Raw genomic sequence first — 17,484 nt, forward strand, 5'->3', positions numbered from 1 at the left:
CACACACAAAAACAAACACACCCACTGGCTTTTACATAAGCGGCCCTGTGGAGCGCCGGTGCGAAGCAAACAGGAGAAGGTGTGATCTGGCCCTGACCCCCGGTCTGGAAATGGAAACATGGATCTGTACTCCTGTCACGCTTCGATTCACACCTCTCCTTCATCACATTAAAGGAGAGTGACAACACAGACATCACCGAGCGAAAGAGGGAGGGAGACGGATACATGGAGGGAGGGAGAGAGAGAGAGAGAGAGAGAGAGAGAGAGAGAGAGAGAGAGAGTGATGGCTGTGGGGCGAAAGTGGATGAAAACATGGTAGAGTGACAGGTGGAGGAGAAATGGGAAAGAGAGGCGTACAAGTACATATGCACACACAAACACACACACACATACGCTCATACACATGTTTCCAGGGATACAATTACACATTTATACATTTTTTATTTATATCACTGTGTCTACACCTTGTCAGCTAGCTATATAGGCCCATATTAGTTATATAAGACCTTGAAATCAGACACCTGCCAAATATTGGTACCTTTTGTCTGTTTAAAGTTAGAGTCCATTTACTTCTGTCTACGTCTATTTTACATTAGATGTTTTAACATTTACTCATTTGTCACCATTTTTCAAATACAAACTTTACGTCAAACCTAGCTTGAAATTAACTGCTGTCTCTGCTATCAAGCGCGCCCTAAATAAGAAGACATGGCTGTGACAATAAAGTTTGTAAGGCGACATGTTTCTGAGGGATTATTTCCTGGAGGAAGCTTCCATTTCTTCCTGTGGGTGTCAGGTGATTGACAGTAAGCAGAGCGTAACGTGATACGAAAAAACTCAACCCGGGCGCAATGAAATAACGATGAATCAGAAACTTTGATGAAACTAAATTAAGGTTTCGTGTTTACATTGATGGATTATCTAGCTCGAGCGAGATGAGCGCTGATATCTCCAACTACAGTGACTGACTGTGTGCAGACAAACAGGGATAATGGAAAGGAGAGGGGGGCAACCTAGATGCATGGGACAAACTTTAAAAAAATAACACTGGTATTAACCTTTTTAGAATCACTTCAGTCACTTTCAACACCGAGGACAGTGGATGTACAGGAATTTGTCTTGAAGACATTGGAGGAGACTGGGGACTCGAGTCACATGACTTGGACTCGCTTCAGACTTGACTTGATGCATGAAGAGAAGACTTGAGACTTGACTTGACTTGGGTTCTGGTGACTTGGGACTCGACTTTGACTTGTACTTTGATGACTTGAAAAGGTAAAGATCTTGTGTTTGTGTAAATGACTTAGATCGAAAGTGATGAGATTTGTTCCACCAGACGACTCAATTTAAATTCTGTTTTCTGAATTTGTATGGAATGACTGAATTTGTTGAGGTTGAAACTGATTATAGAAATCAAACTCATGATGCTCTTACCAAGTTTTTATCCTATTAAAACCATATTCTATTGAAAAGTCCTAGATATTTTGTTCTCTTTCAGATAATAAATTAACACTTGATTTGTTCTGACTTGACTTGGTGCTCTACATTTAGACTTGAGACTTAACATTAATGACATGGACTTGACTTGGACTTGTAATCCACATTTAGACTTGGGACTTGACTTTAGACATGTGCCTCAAAACTTGAGCCAGACTTGGGACTTGAGCAGAGTTGACTTGGTCACACCTCTGAATGTCCTGCTTCAGCTTCACATTCACACAGTTACACACAGATACTGAAATACCACCCGCCAAATGCCAAATGCTGGTAAAAATGTGTCTTTGGCGGATAAATCAATAAGCATCACCCGTCACACTGACTGGTAACTTTTAGAGACGATAATATTTGAATTCTGCAGTTATATACTGTACAAACTTTGTCCCTGCTGGCTGCTGTCTCTCTCTCTGACTGTCAGCCAATCAAACTGAAGCAAAAAATGTCTCTCTGTCAAACAGGCTGCTGATTGGCTGCCTGTTATGCGGCTCTACACAAAGTGGTAACGTCTAAACTTCTATTTCTCTGCTGCCTGGATGGTTAACTAGCCTAAGTTGAAAGTTGTTAGTTGTTAAAAATGAAGATAAAGATGAAAAAAAGACTACATTACTGTATATAAGTGAGCAAGTTTTACATTAAAACGCTAAAATCTGCTATTATCTCATTATTGAATGTTTCACACAGTATATGATTCTATACACAAAATAGCATTGAAGACAAGTCGGGTGAAAAATGCATATTACTCATTTCATATTAACCAAAAAGTTAATTTCGGACTCTTACCCAAAGCTCCCCAGTATATCCGCAGCCTTTGCCTTGCTTATTAGCACTTTGATAGCAGTTGTTGAGGGAGGGGAGAGCATTTCTCATTCACTCCACTTCACACACACACACACACACACACACACACATACACACACACACTTTTCCCAGCTGGTCCTCGGGATTCAAACCAGCAACCTTCAACTCACAAGCCTGCTTCTGTAACCTCTATGCTAGTGCCACACTTATTCAGTTGATGATAAATTTGGTTTCATGCTGTTAAATAGATCGATAGAAATAGATAGTCACTGCCATGCTTCATCTTTGGATAGACATTATAAGTGTGATTTTAGATTTTTTGATCAGCCAACATGTTTATTACAGTGTAATCAGTCTCAATCCTTTGGAGAATGAATATTATTCATCAGTGGAAGATGCAAAGCTCTACCGTCTTTAAATTTGAACATATACGGTATAAAATTACAGCTGTCGGAGAGCTGAAAGCAAATTAAAACAGACTTGAATGATTCTCCGTCTGAAAACACTGACAATGAAATTTGAATGTAAGAAGCAGCGGATGATGAGTAAAACTCCAGTGAAATGAATACGAGGCTCAATTCTTATCTCTCGTTTAGATCATTTTGTTTAAAAAAGGGGGGTGAAAACACTCTGCTGGTGATCTAAAAAGAAGGAAAGACACTCCCTTCTCCTTCGCCTCTTTTCACTTCACTCCTCCTCCTCCTCCTCCCTCCTCAGTCCCGCCGTTTTCTGCTCCTCTCCCCGCTGTTCTTTGCCCGTTTCACACGGGCGGTGATGAGGAAGCCACTGACTCACGGCTGACCTTTACTGACACACCACCGGACTTTCCTGGAGTCCGCTGCTCCTTCCGAGCGGCACAATTAGCGGAAAAATCCACAACGTCTGGACTTCAGCTGCTCCGACGCCGCCCTCCTCCCCCCGGCAGAGGGAAAGCCGCCCGACTTATGCTGCAACAAGCCCAAAACCGGCCAATTACTAATAGTCAGAGAAGGTCACGCCGCCGCCGGAGCGGTTAAGGGTGATCGATGACACGCCTGTGAGTGTGTGTGAGTGTTTATGTGTGTGTGTGTGTGTGTGTGAAAGAGACAGAGATAAAACTACAGGGAAGGTTTGGCCATAGGAGAGAATGCTGTAACAGAGTGGTAGTTTATTGACAGAGCGCTGATGTAATTATGTAACTTAATAGTATGGATTTAGAGGGAGACAAAGAGAGAGAGAGAGAGGGAGAGAGAGAGAGAGAGCGAGAGAGATCAACTCTAAGGCAGCAGTGAGAGAGTAGAGAGAGATTGACTATGAGAGCGAGTGAGAGCGAGCAAACGGGTGGAAGTGTGTGAGTGGGCAAGCAGTGAGTGTTGTGTGTGTGTGTGTGTGTGTGTGTGTGTGTGTGTTTGTGACCGACTGACTGAGTAAGTAAGTGATGAGGTGAGAGTGGAGAAACAGAAGGAGGGAGGGAAAGAGAGAGAGAGAGAGAGAGAGACAGAGAGACAGCGGGGAGGGAAGTGAGAAAAGGATCGACAGGCGAGAAGAAAAATGGGCGAGATGAAAGAATGAACGATTGGAGAGGCAGAGAAGGAGAGATGTGGGTGAGAAAACAGGAACAAATGGACAGGCAGGGGGAGCGAGAAAGAGAGAGAGAGAGAGAGACAGAGAGAGAGAGAGAGAGCGATGGAGTGAGATTCTCTCGGGAACTGGCCTATTTTTCAAATGAATGCATATGAACGCCCAGCTGCGTCACATTTATGCTTTGGAACAAAAGCGCTCAGCCCAAATAGGTGAACTGAAGATTGGATGTTCTGATCATTGTGATTCACTCACACACACACACACACTGAACACACACACACACACACACACACACACACACACTGAACACACACACACACGCACAAAACTGTTTAGAGTATGCTTGCACAACTGCACACATACACACACACAAGCATGAAGTGTAACACCTGCAGACATCTGTCATCATTACAGATTGAAAACACACCTCTGCCTGCCTGGCGGACCCCAACAAAATGACAAAATGGCCGCCTGTACCACCAAGCAACAAATAGCAAAGGTGTGTACTGGAGAGCAGCGCTGTCTGCGATAATTAGATAGATAATTTCTGGGTGATTTATTGACTTTCGTTGCATATTATCATTTTTGCCAGAATTCCTTTTAACCAAGGAAATACAAGTATGGTGTACAGTGACAAATTCATTTGGAATTAATGAAATACCACTAACATAAGCATCCAGTGTTATGACTGCAGACATTTTTAGCATTGGTGAGTGAACTGAACCCCTGACTCTGGAAATGTTAGGATGCGATCACACCCAAAGTTTGTTTTCTTTGGTCCGAACGACGAGTGGAAAAGTTTACCTTGCTGCAGTTTTGTATTTCATTCGTTTAGGTTCACAAGTACTAGGGCTTTTAAACCAAAGTCACAAGGACTCACAAGTAGCTGGTTAATTGGACAGAGTTTTGCAAACCTGTCATCCTGCCAGATTCTATATTTTGGCAGCCAGTGGAAGTCAAAACTAATCCAGCTCCAGTCCCTGTAACTTGAAGCTTGATGGACTTGTCGTCTGCACTCTCGGCTGTAATTTCTCTGGTGTTCATACCAGTTAAAACATACGAAGAAATAGCTGAATATGAGCGTCAGTCCAGACTGCGGTTTTGTTATCCTAGGTTTTCCAAGCACAAGTGACTGCTGGCTATCAGATCACACTTGGAAGAGGACTGAGACCTGCATTATCAGGCGTCTTGGTGCGGTTATTTGGTGTCACACAAGTTCAAATGGTATTGTTTTCAACTGAACCGAACTAAAGGAGGAAACACTCAGAGTTTGATTAAACCACTTCAAACATACAGTACTTGCTGTGACTGAGACCTTAGTATCATGATCTACCCTTTGAGCTACAGGACCTACAGTACTACTACTAGTGCAACAACAACTACAACAGAAACAACAATGACTACTACTACTACCAACTGAAAATGAAATTCATATTACTGTATGTTGCTTTATGAGCTGAGAAGTGTGACTTACAGTAAACCGACCAAGTTCTGCTTATGTCTTTTGGTAAGATGATTATGAAAGACTATTTTTCAGAAAAGGTGGATTTCATGTGGCATATTTTACCTGTCAAGAAAACAGCAATGCACTTGATGATATCTCAGTTTGTTAAGAAATGTGTTTATTATACACAAATTGAAATGCAATGAGTGCATGGCACTGACATCAAATCCAATCCAATCAAATCAAATCAAATCAAATCAGTAGTACTTTGCTCATCATCATCACCTTGTTGTTCACATTTTCTCGGTGAGGGCTCTAATACTGAGATTCATAAATGTGTAACATTTTCATATTACTAAATACCACGGCAACCACAGAATAATTACACCGTATAAATGACATCTTGCTGTGGATTAAGCAAATGAGATGTTTGCGCTGAGGTGCGGAGTGTGTGTGTCCATGTGTAGATGTGTGTGTGCATGTGTGTTTCTCTGTGTGTTTTTGTTTCTGTGCACATTTGATTAGAGGGAAAATTAGAATTTTCTCATTACAGAGGCCTGGCTGTGACTCCATTGGAGACAATGGGGCAGGGTGGCATGATTAAACTGCTTATGAATGCAAGAAAACATACAAACACACACACACACGAACACAATTCTAGATTTTGACATTTGTCTCACTGCGTGCACACACACACACAACACGGTGGACTTGGCCAGCTCCTCGCAGGCTTGCCAGCAGAGTGACCATGTAATAATTGGCGTTTTGTGACATTTCCAACATGACATTTGTCTGTGGGACCATCTGTGAGGGCCAACTGGTCTGTGTCATCAGCAAACAGCCCATAGCACACTGACACCAACACACACTCATCATATCATATCACATCATATCATATCATATCATATCATAGCCTATATCATATATCACTTCATATCATATAATATATATCATCTTCATATATCTTTTCTTATCTATTCTTATCATATCATATATTATTATATTATGTATAGTAATATATAATATCATATAGCATCATATAACATCATATCATACAGTATATCGTATCGTATGTTACAGTAATATATCATATTGTGTTTTATGCACACCAGGATAACAAATTAACTTTAAACTTTTCAAAGGACATTTTAGAGGTATTTTAGTCCTTTTTGGATGCAATTTTATTGAACTATGAAATAATACATTTGCACTGCCCATTGGAAATCAAAAACTCGATTTGTACTGCTAAGATTTGTTTTATTTTAAATCATAACATAACCCCCCCCCCCCCCCCCCCCCCCTCTTCTTTCCCTCTACTGGAAACTGGCCACAGGCCTTAGAGAAGAGGATGGTTGTTTTCCCCTGCCTGTTCCTAACCATCTTCCACCCCTTGACTGTCGAGTATTTTTTATGATATTGGTTATTTTATTTTTTGTTGACACAGTGGTTTGTGTTTTCTTCAACTGCTGGCTGCAACATTTTCTACTGCTTCAGGCTGTGTGCTCGGTTGTTGTCTGATCAATAGTCGCTCAATTATTGTCCCCCAGAACGCACTGGAAAGAATCCCACGAATCACCTACAGTGGCCCACAGGGGACAATATTCACATTCATACTAAATACTGTTTCATGCTTTTTCTATGAGAAATGTGGGGACTTGCATGTGGATTTGACATTAAAAAACACAAAGTTGGCTGCATAACCAATCACCCAAACAATAATTCAAACCCAGTCTTTGGAATTCTACCAGACTGTACTTCTACTGGACTAGACTTCTACTGCACTGGACTTCGATTGGACTAGACTTCTACTGCACTAGACTACTGCTGGACTAGATTTCTACTGGACTAGACTTCTACTGCACTAGATTTCTACTGGATTGGACTTCTACTGGACTAGACTTCTACTGGACTAGACTTCTACTGTACTACACTTCTACTGTACTGGACTTCTACTGCACTAGACTTCTGCTGGACTAGACTTCTAATGGACTAGACTTCTACTGCACTAGACTTCTACTGGACTAGACTTCTACTGGACTGGACTTCTACTGTACTGGACTTCTACTGCACTAGACTTCTGCTGGACTAGATTTCTACTGGACTAGACTTCTACTGCACTAGATTTCTACTGGATTGGACTTCTACTGGACTAGACTTCTACTGGACTAGACTTCTACTGTACTACACTTCTACTGTACTGGACTTCTACTGCACTAGACTTCTGCTGGACTAGACTTCTAATGGACTAGACTTCTACTGCACTAGACTTCTACTGGACTACACTTCTACTGGACTGGACTTCTACTGGACTGGACTTCTACTGCACTAGACTTCTGCTGGACTAGATTTCCATTGCACTGGACTTCTATTGGACTAGACTTCTAATGGACTAGATTTCTACTGCACTAGACTTCTACTGGACTGGACTTCTACTGGACTACACTTCTACTGGACTACACTTGTACTGGACTGAACTTCTACTGCACTAGACTTCTACTGGACTAGACTTTTACTGGACTGGACTTCTACTGGACTACACTTCTACTGGACTGGACTTCTACTGGCTCCACTGCAGTTTGTGTTAAGCACTTTGCTCAGAATCCAGGTGAAGTGCCTTGTTATCTAACAACCAGCTCAACAGGCAGCAGTCACAGAACTACATAATGTGACAGATTGCTCCAACACACCTTCGCCCTGCTAAACAGCTGCGATATGACAACTATACATCACAGCTAATGTTTCTTTGTACTGCGTTGCCGTGGAAAATCTCCAGTAACTAGAATTGCACTCGGAGAGCGCAGACCTCCGCCAAGGTTCGTGCTATTATTGCTTGTTGTTTGTGAGTCAGATCCGGATCCGCTCCAAAATTTAATGGGTTCTTCCTTGGCCCATGCTACACCCTTCCACAAAGTTTCATGAAAATCGGGCCAGTAGTTTTTCCGTAATCCTGCTAACAGACAAACAGACAGACAAACAAACAAACAAATGGCGCCGAAAACATAACTATGTGCACTGTTGGAGTCCGCCGCAGCCTGTAACCTGCAATGTGCCGCGGCCACAGGGGAGCATTTCTCTACCGTCGGCTCGTTTTTCCTCATTGGTTACAGTGGATCGGACATGTTGTTGACAGCGCCCGGAGCTGTGCCTGTGAGATATTGCTGCCCAGCGTGTTATGCATTCAAAGTTAAAAATACTTCAACTTTACAGCGGAAAAAAAAAAAAAGAACACATCGCCACTCTTCAAGCAGGTTTTCAGTAGTCACATAGCAAGAACAGGAGCTGCAACTAGCACTTCCCCATGCAGCTGTTGAGCGCTGCCGGCTGAAAAAGTAAACGCTTACCGGTATGATACAGCCATGTTAAAACCAGCTGAGCTCTCTCCATCTCCATCTCTTTTATCTCACTTTTATCTCAGCTCACTCACTTGCTGTCCTGAAGTCTAACTTTCTCTGATTCCCTGTCACTCCCTCTCTCTTAAACCGCATTTACACCTGATATTAAAATGCGATCTGTATCTGGATAAGAATTCACGGTAACGCGAGGCGGTCTGGCTCGCATTATGATCGGATCTCAGCCACAGTCAACCAGGTGTAAATGTTGCGCTAATGAGAAAATATCCGCCCACGGGGTAGAAAACGAAAACGAATGTAATGAAAATGGATGACTCTCCTCCCTGAAGCGAAACAAGAAACTGTAGCAGCATTCACAGCAGCTGCAAACACGAAAAATGACTCGGTATTGTTTCTGTTGCCTCCTACAAGAGTCGTAGAAGTCACAGCAAATGAAAAGTACAGTAACATCACCTTAGCTGACCCTAGACCTGCCATGCTTGTTTTGGTTGACAGCAGATGGACTTGCCACCTCCCCACCGACTCACCAGCTTTGCATAGTGCGTGTGAAAAATGAGATCCAATCACAATGCGGATAAAATGCAGACAATAACAACAAATATAAATACCAGATCAATATCTGCATATCTGCATCTGGATAGCATGTCCAATTAGGCCTTTCCCAGCGTTCACACTGCGAGCAACATGATAAACAAGTCACCGGAAGTCCATTCATTTCCTATACAGCTGAGTGAAAATGGTCAACGGTTAAAAGACTTGAACTTTTGGTGGTCATCAGCTGTCAACAGCCAATCAGAAGCTTCCCAGTTCTCCACAGCTTTTATCGGAAAGACCCCAGGAATAGAACGTGGATGCTTGGAGAGCGGTTGCATCCACTGTTCTGAAATACTGTCATTGAGTTCCTTTCTATTTATTCTTTATTAATGCTAATTTATTAGTGCTTGCTAGCAGTGAAAAACACATGATTTGACTGTTCAGAACTGTTCAGACCGCCCACTTTCGGTCCGAATAGAGCGACCCATCAACACGGGTTTAGTCTTCCACAGCTCCTGTAGTCTCTGTAGTTTTCATCCCTTTTCTCCTCCCTCTCCGACTCCATCAATCAGTCTATCTCGCCCTCCTCTCCGCCTGCCATTTGCTCTGATTCCCCCCCCCCCCCCGCTCCTCCCTCCACCTCATCACCATCACTGTCATATCTCTCTCCGCCTTCTACTTCTTTCCTCTGTCCTCCCCTATCCATCCCTTTTTTTCTCCCCCGCTGAATTTATCTCTCTTTCGTCCTTCCCCTCTTTATCCTCGCTCGCTCTGTCAGTTCACCGACCCGCCCTGACAGGACACACAGACACACAGACACACAGACACACACACACACACACTCACAAACACACACCGCAGTCCCCACCAGCCTGTGGTGACCTTTGCATGCTAGATTATGTGGCTAATTGAATCAAAATGATCCACTGGCTAATGGAGAGGGATGATATCCTAACTGGCAACCCACCTAATTTGACCCGTTGCTGTACCACATTGTTCCGCATTTACTGACTGAGAGACAGAGAGGGAGAGGTAGATGGAGCGAGAGAAAGGGAAAGAGAGAGAGAGAGAAAGAGGGAGTTTGGGAAGAAAATCTGATAGTTCTAGCTCAGTCTTCCATTCAGTGAACACACAGGCGATTGGTTTTAACTAATAGCATTACCTACTGACAGACACACACACACACACACTGCCATCCAGGAATCCATCCATCCATTTATCTATCTATCTGTCTGTCATCTATCCATCCATCTATTCATTGGTAGGCAAGGCAGGGAAGGCAGTCAGACCAGACACACTGCCTGACACATCTTTGGTTCCTGAGAGATGTATTATTGACAAATACATCTCTCATCACACATGCTTCCCCGGCAGACCTGAGATGTGTGTGTGTGTGTGTGTGTGTGTGTGTGTGTGTGTGGGGGGGGGGGGGGTTGAAGGGTGGTTATTGATATTAGAATTTATAACCTCCTCCTCTCCTCTCCTTGCCTCCTCTCCTCTCTCCTCTCCTCCTCTCCTCCCCTCCTCTCCTTGTCTCCTCTCCTCTCCTCCTCTCCTTGTCTCCTCTCCTCCTCTCCTCTCCTTGTCTCCTCTCCTCCTCTCCTCTCCTCTCCCCTCCCCCCTCCTCTCCTCTCCTCTCTCCTCTCCTTGTCTCCTTTCCTCCTCTCTCCTCTCCTCTCTTCTCCTCTCTCCTCTCCTTGTCTCCTCTCCTCCTCTCCTCTCCTCCTCTCCTTGTCTCCTCTCCTCTCTCCTCTCCTCCTCTCCTCTCCTTGTCTCCTCTCCTCTCCTCTCCTTGTCTCCTCTCCTCTCTCCTCTCCTCACCTCTCCCCTCCTCTCCTCTCCTTGTCTCCTCTCCTCTTCTCCTCTCCTCTCCCCTCCTCTCCTCTCCTTGTCTCCTCTCCTCTTCTCCTCTCCTCTCCCCTCTCCTCTCCTCTCCTGTCCTTGTCTCCTCCTCTCCTCTCCTCCATGGTGGGACACACAAACACACAAACCGCTCTCCAATTATAGCAGTGGGATAATCATGAAGCAGAGAGAGGTTGTACACAAGCAGAGAGTCCAGAGAGAGACGGCGAGTGCCTGATGTCAAATCAATGAGTTCAAATCAATGTCCGCTGTATAAAACTACTGTGAACTGATAGCTGTGGCTGTGTGTGTGTGTGTGTGTGTGCAGGTAACTCAACCAGGACTCAGTTCACTTATTTCTTCTTATCTATTTTATTTTTTAATGTTATTCTTCATTCTATTTTATACCAGTTTAATCTTGAGATCTGCTGCCTTGATGTCTTTTACACTGAATATTTTCAATAAAAAAAAAACCTAAACAGTTGTAGCTGCCAAAAAAAAGATTCAGTTAGCTTAGCTTGTAATGAATTTCATGACAGAATTTTTTCATCATGATTACCATAGGATCCATATAATACACAACATACAGAGATCCTACTCAGTTTAGTCTGCTCATCCTTTGTGTTTGATATCTACAGATAATTCCAGTTTTACAGAAAGGGAAATAGAAAAAAATAGAAAAAGAGTAACATGAGAGAGCCATACACTACCACTATGTAGTGTATGGCCATGATGCAGGTGTTTGATATAGAAGTCTCTTTGAACAGGAGTGCACATCTAACCAGGTTGGGTGAAAGCTATAGTCAAAGTGCTGAGTTGTACACACACACACACACACACACACACACTCTCTCTCTCTCTCTTTTCCATTAAAGCACATGAAGAGAAACCAGCGGGCCAAATTGGATCCACCAATAATTTCACTGTTCCTATCAGTTCTGAATATCAATGAAAAAATGTGATGTGTAGACTTTTTTTCTTCTGCAAAATGGTTTACATGCAAAAGTTTATGTGAATAAATTGCTAAAAAAAAAATCACTCCCCTCCTTATTTCTTTACTGGGTCATTATATACAGTATATGGTAATTTGATATTTGAAGCTCATTCTACTGTTGCACTGTAAATCTGCTTTTTTGTTGGAATAGATTAACTCGATCACCTTCGACCTGGGTGACATTTTTTTTTTTTTTTGCTACTTGCTATCAGCGTAAACTCTTTTGCATGTAAACAGATATTTAGACTGCTGTGGTTTGGCTTGAAGTGAAGTGAAGAAGAAAGAGAGAGAGATAATCAGATACCAGGAAGATGAGTGACAGCAGGAGTCACACCGCTCCCATCAGAGCGGCCTGACATTGTCGCCCCCCCGCTCTATTTTCCAGCCTCTCTGTCACTTTCTCTCTATCTTTAAGTCAGTCTGCCAGCCTTTGCACCCTCTTTCTCTTTCTGTGGACCTGAGCCGGCCAATTAAAAAAGAAGTGTGACTTCCAAAGGGGGACTGGGGACACACTGGAGGATTAACTGGCAAACTTGAATGGCAAAGAAGCGACTAGTATGGCTAGTTTGAACTTAGTTAGTTTCATAGTCTCATGAGGCCAGACCTCAAAATAAGTTTCACCTCTGTCTTTTGCTGTTTCCTCTCCACTGACACATTTTGATTGGCTGCATTGGCTGTCGATCAGTGGCACTTTGAAATCTCATCACAGCTAGATTATGCTATGTCAACACGTGCCAGATTTTGCTTTCCGCAACACGTTTCAACTCCAAATAGATGTAAATTTCAATTTTAGACTCTGTGTTAACACAAGTACATGCTATAGCCTACATAAAATTACTGAGATGAAGCTGCTACAGAAGTTGTGCTTACAGGAATTATTAAATGGTAGCGATGTGTTAGCATACCTGCCTACAGGCTATGGGAGAAGTCTTTGTTACCAACTGTGTTTGATATTGTAAACAAAAGAGAGTCGAAGCCTGTGGCAGCTAGCTAGTTTGCTAATGTAGCGGACTTCTCAGCCCGCCTCAAGCTCGATTTTGATTTGTCAACCTTGTTTTCTCTGCCCCCTTTTGTCCGAAATGAGTGGAGAAGTTCGAGGGTCTTCACACTTGCGTTACAGACGTTACTTAGCCAGAAAAAATGTGGTTCTTAGGCTCCACCCTTTGAGGTTTAACTCAACCAATGAGATTCCAGCAGCTCTGAGACATAAGTTTCATAACTAAAACTCTGAGCTGTCTGTTATCCCCCGTTCTTGCCTGATTGTCTGGTGTGAGCATATTCATGACTTTGAGACAAAAAATTCACTCTAACTTGGACATATAGAGGGAGGCAACATGTCTGAGCCGAGTACGAGACAATATGAGCTTTTCTGGTCTGGTTTGTGTTTTTTGTGTCGGTCTGCCAACCCCTCTCTCTCTCTCTCTCTCTCTCTCACTCTCTCTCTCTCTGTCGTTATTTTTCCGTGCCAACCCGGCAGTTTAATCAGTGAAAGCAGCTGGGGACAGGGGGAGTCGAGCTTCTCTCTAAGCCTCGCTGATTTACTGGCTCCCCAGACCTCCTTTATATCTCACTGGCTAATAGGGCTAGCCAGGCAGCCTCATACGGAAACAAAAAGACAGATGGTAGCCAGACAGACAGGTTGGCAAACTTGGGGAGGTAAGAACACACAAGCCGGGAATTAGACTGGATGAGTGACAGGAATGCTGAAAAAAATAGACAGGTGTCCATAAATGCATACAGAAGAAACGTGGATGAAAAAACGACATGTAGACAGGAAAAGACATTCAGGAAGGGAGAGATGGTAGAATAGCAAACAGGTGGATACACAGGCAACCTGTCAAGGCAGCTTAACAGAAAGATGAAGTTACTGTACGGACAGAGAGGCACACAGGCAGGTAAGGAGACAGGTAGACAGAACATTTGACAGGCAGAAAGCTATATAATGATAGCCAGACAGACACAGGTAGCACACAGGTGGACCAACATGCTTACAAATAAGCAAATACCCAACCAGGCAAGCTGAACACAGACAGCGATCTGTTAGGGGATCAGTTTGAACTTTGTTGTCATGTATATGTAGAAATCAACATATGGATAGACACACACAGACAGTTGTTTGACACCTGTTCTTTCAAAATATCTGATATGAATGAATGAATTATGGTACGTTAAAAGATAGTAGAGAACTCCTTGGTTGATAAATTTGAACATCTACGTACATTTTAAAGATATTGAATGATGAACTTGAGATAATGATGTTTTGTACAAAATGGATAAGAGAGAGAGAGAGAGAGAGAGAGAGAGAGAGAGAGAGAGAGAGAGACAGAGAGAGAGAGACATGACTAGACAGACCCATGACATTATAAACATTTTCTAATGACTCTGCCTTAATGGGTCACATATCTAATGACCCAGATGATGACAGCAAGATTTAGGCAATTAGGTTTTCCATATAGTTTGATCCAAATTCTCTAGATCCAAATATAAGCAAAACCAAGCAAAACCAAGTAAGTTGGTTATTGACCCCCTTTTCACCTGACATTAACATGATCAGATTGTAATCGGATAGCACAAAAATGCATAAAATCGAAGTGTAAATGAAGATCCCATTATCCAAACCACCTCCGGAGCTATGTTAACGGAAAAATACCTTTGCATGCAGATCCAACCAGAAAGCATATGCAAGACAAACAGGTGGCAGGCGGCTCAGACAGGAACATACTGGTCACAAATAGATTATCAGGATATTTGTGGATGGGGAACAAGCGAGATAAGGTATTTACTGTCAATTTTGAAGGACGTAATTATCACGAAAGGAAGTGACAATCTGCTTTTTTTGTGAGGGAAAGAAAAATCAGATATCAGTTAATATCCCGGAGACGCGTTTTAATGCCAGGTGTAAACATAATCCGGCTGCATCAGATCTAGACACGATCTTGCCAGGTGTAAATGTCCCGCCGCTGACAGACGGATAAACTATCAGGCAGACAGACAGACAGGCAGACAGACGAGTCGTCAGACAGAAACACAGACAGGTATATCGGGGGAGAGCTGTGACAGATCTACTGTGTCATCTCTGCTGGCCGGGGCAGACGGTAGGAAACTGGAGCTCTCCAGCAGAAAGACAGGGAGACAGATACAGTCAGACAGACAGGCAGGCAGGCAGTGAGACAGACAGACAGAAAGGTGTACAGAGGGAGAGCTGTGACAGATCCAGAGTGTCACCTCTGCTAACCGTGGCTCTCCAAAAGCCCCGGGGAAGTAAACACAGGCACACAGATACACACACACACACTTTTGCATTACTATACTTGTGAGGACCTTCACTGACTACATTCATTCTCACTATATGCTTAAATTTACCTCTAATCCTCACCTAATTAAATCCTAGTTCAAACCTCAACCTTAAACCGAAGCCCTAACCAGACACGATTTTCCTCATCTTTCTATACTTGTGAGGACATTTGGTCCTCATAAGTACAGAAACACTCACTCACACACACACACACACACACACACACACACACACACACATACATATGCACCAAATCCACATACCCCAAGTCACATACTTTCCCATACACATACACATGAAGGAACAAACACGAACATATGCACACATGCACCACCCATATACACACACACACACACACACACACACATACACACAGGCAAACGTGCACGTGTGCATGTGTAAACACCTCAGTCTATAGTGTCACATTTCACACTTTAAATCACACGCACGGCACGTGCACACACACACACGCGCTTATCCTATTGCTCTCACCTCTGATGGTTGCTAAGCAACAGCACATATCCACAGATTGTTTACAAAGCCCGTAATATAGTTCATCTCAAAGGGGGAGGTGAGACAGAGACAGACGACACAATCTCTTCCCTCAGATGGAGGGATGAAGAGGAGAATAAAAGAGAAAAAGGTATATCGCCTCGTCACAGGGAAGTGGGCAGTAATGCAATGAAAGCCTATTGGACCCCGGTGTATCAGGTGTTATGAAAAATGAGAGTAATGTTGCGTGATCTAATCCTGTGGTATTAAGTATGTCTGTCTATCTGGATATGATATCTCTTGTATTAAACGGGAGACATTCAATGTGATTCATTATCAGGGCTTTGATTAACCCTGAGCGATAAAAGCATATATTTCTTTTTTCATCTGCACTTCAATGCCACTCTGATCTAATAAAGCTATAGATTTTCCAGTTTGATCTAAGGTAATGATGACTGACAAAAGCATATATGACTTTACTTATCCTGGTACGTTTCTCTCGATTCCACACACTAAACTACAAAAAGGGAAGGGCTGACTTATTGTAATGTAACTTCAGTGTTGGGAGAACATGAACTTTTATGTGCAGTGTGTATGCATGTTTTATGTATACCGGTATACACTGAATGTCCAAAATATTAGGGACACTTACTATTTTCATGAAGTACACTGATGAGGTGAATCCAGGTAAAAGCCTTTATCCCTTATTGATTTCACTTATTAAATCAATACCAATCACAAAGGAGGAGATGTAGATAAAGAGAAGCAGATGAGTTAGAGAAGGAATTTTCAGCTATTGTAGATATTTATATGTATTTTGAACCTTTAAGGTGTTTTAAGATGGAGCAGCGGATTACTTGTCGTGGTGGAGGGTCGACCCCAAAAAGAATCGATTCCTCGACTGTCAGCAGCCAATGAATCTGGGACTCGAAACTGAACAGAATCAACTCTTGGTATCTGTCGATTCTGCTTTTTCCACTAATGATTTATTTTTTTTGTCTATGTACATGAAAAAGCGAATTGGTCAAGTGGCGTACGGCTTGACCGACCGCTCAGTTGCTTTAACGTGAAGACAGGACTTCTTCTTCTACCTTTACTTCAAAAAGGAGCGGGCATTGCGTGCGTAATCAAGTACTCACTTTTACACTTAAAGATGATAAAAATCCCTTTCTGTTCCCTTTCTGTAGCATGGATTAGAAAGGTATGGAAAAGATGGAGAAGATGGAGTAGTGAAAATTCATGCATTTAACGTAAATTGGTGCAAAATTCTCAAATGAAGCTTCCGGTTTAATCTGCAGGAGTCGAGGAGTTGAGTCAGAATCGACTCCAGAAATGTGTGGAGAAAGCTCGATTATTTGGGGAGAGAGGAACTTTGGAGCCAAGTCGCCGTAGCAACGTAACCAAAAACTACTGAGAGAATATGAGGGGAAAACCGGCGACGTGACGACGCTGCTCCCGCAAGTCTCGGACCTGAGCGGAGCACGGAGGCTGAACCACACTCACATCACGGTGTTGATTCCTGAAAGCTGCTGGAACATCTGAAGGCCGCAGCCCACCAGGAGGGCTCGCCGGGTGGGGGGGTAGGTCAGCATCCGCCAGATCACCGGGCCATCTGGAGACACAAAGAAACACACACACACACACACACGTTAATTTCAAACCCAGCATGTCTTCA

General features: G+C 43.1%; 1 protein-coding gene across 6 annotated transcripts in view; it reads right to left on the reverse strand.

Moving 5' to 3' along the window:
• LOC139914296 (proton myo-inositol cotransporter-like) overlaps nucleotides 1-17,484 on the reverse strand; it is an 81,636-nt gene that overhangs the window by 18,085 nt on the left and 46,067 nt on the right. For all 6 annotated transcript variants that reach the window (XM_078282110.1, XM_078282109.1, XM_078282108.1 and 3 more), the window contains one exon: nucleotides 17,313-17,421. In XM_078282110.1, coding sequence (XP_078138236.1) covers nucleotides 17,313-17,421 — 109 coding nt within the window. The remainder of the gene's footprint in view (nucleotides 1-17,312; nucleotides 17,422-17,484) is intronic.

The sequence above is a fragment of the Centroberyx gerrardi genome, chromosome 24, assembly GCF_048128805.1.
Source record: "Centroberyx gerrardi isolate f3 chromosome 24, fCenGer3.hap1.cur.20231027, whole genome shotgun sequence".
Classification (NCBI taxonomy): domain Eukaryota; kingdom Metazoa; phylum Chordata; class Actinopteri; order Beryciformes; family Berycidae; genus Centroberyx; species Centroberyx gerrardi.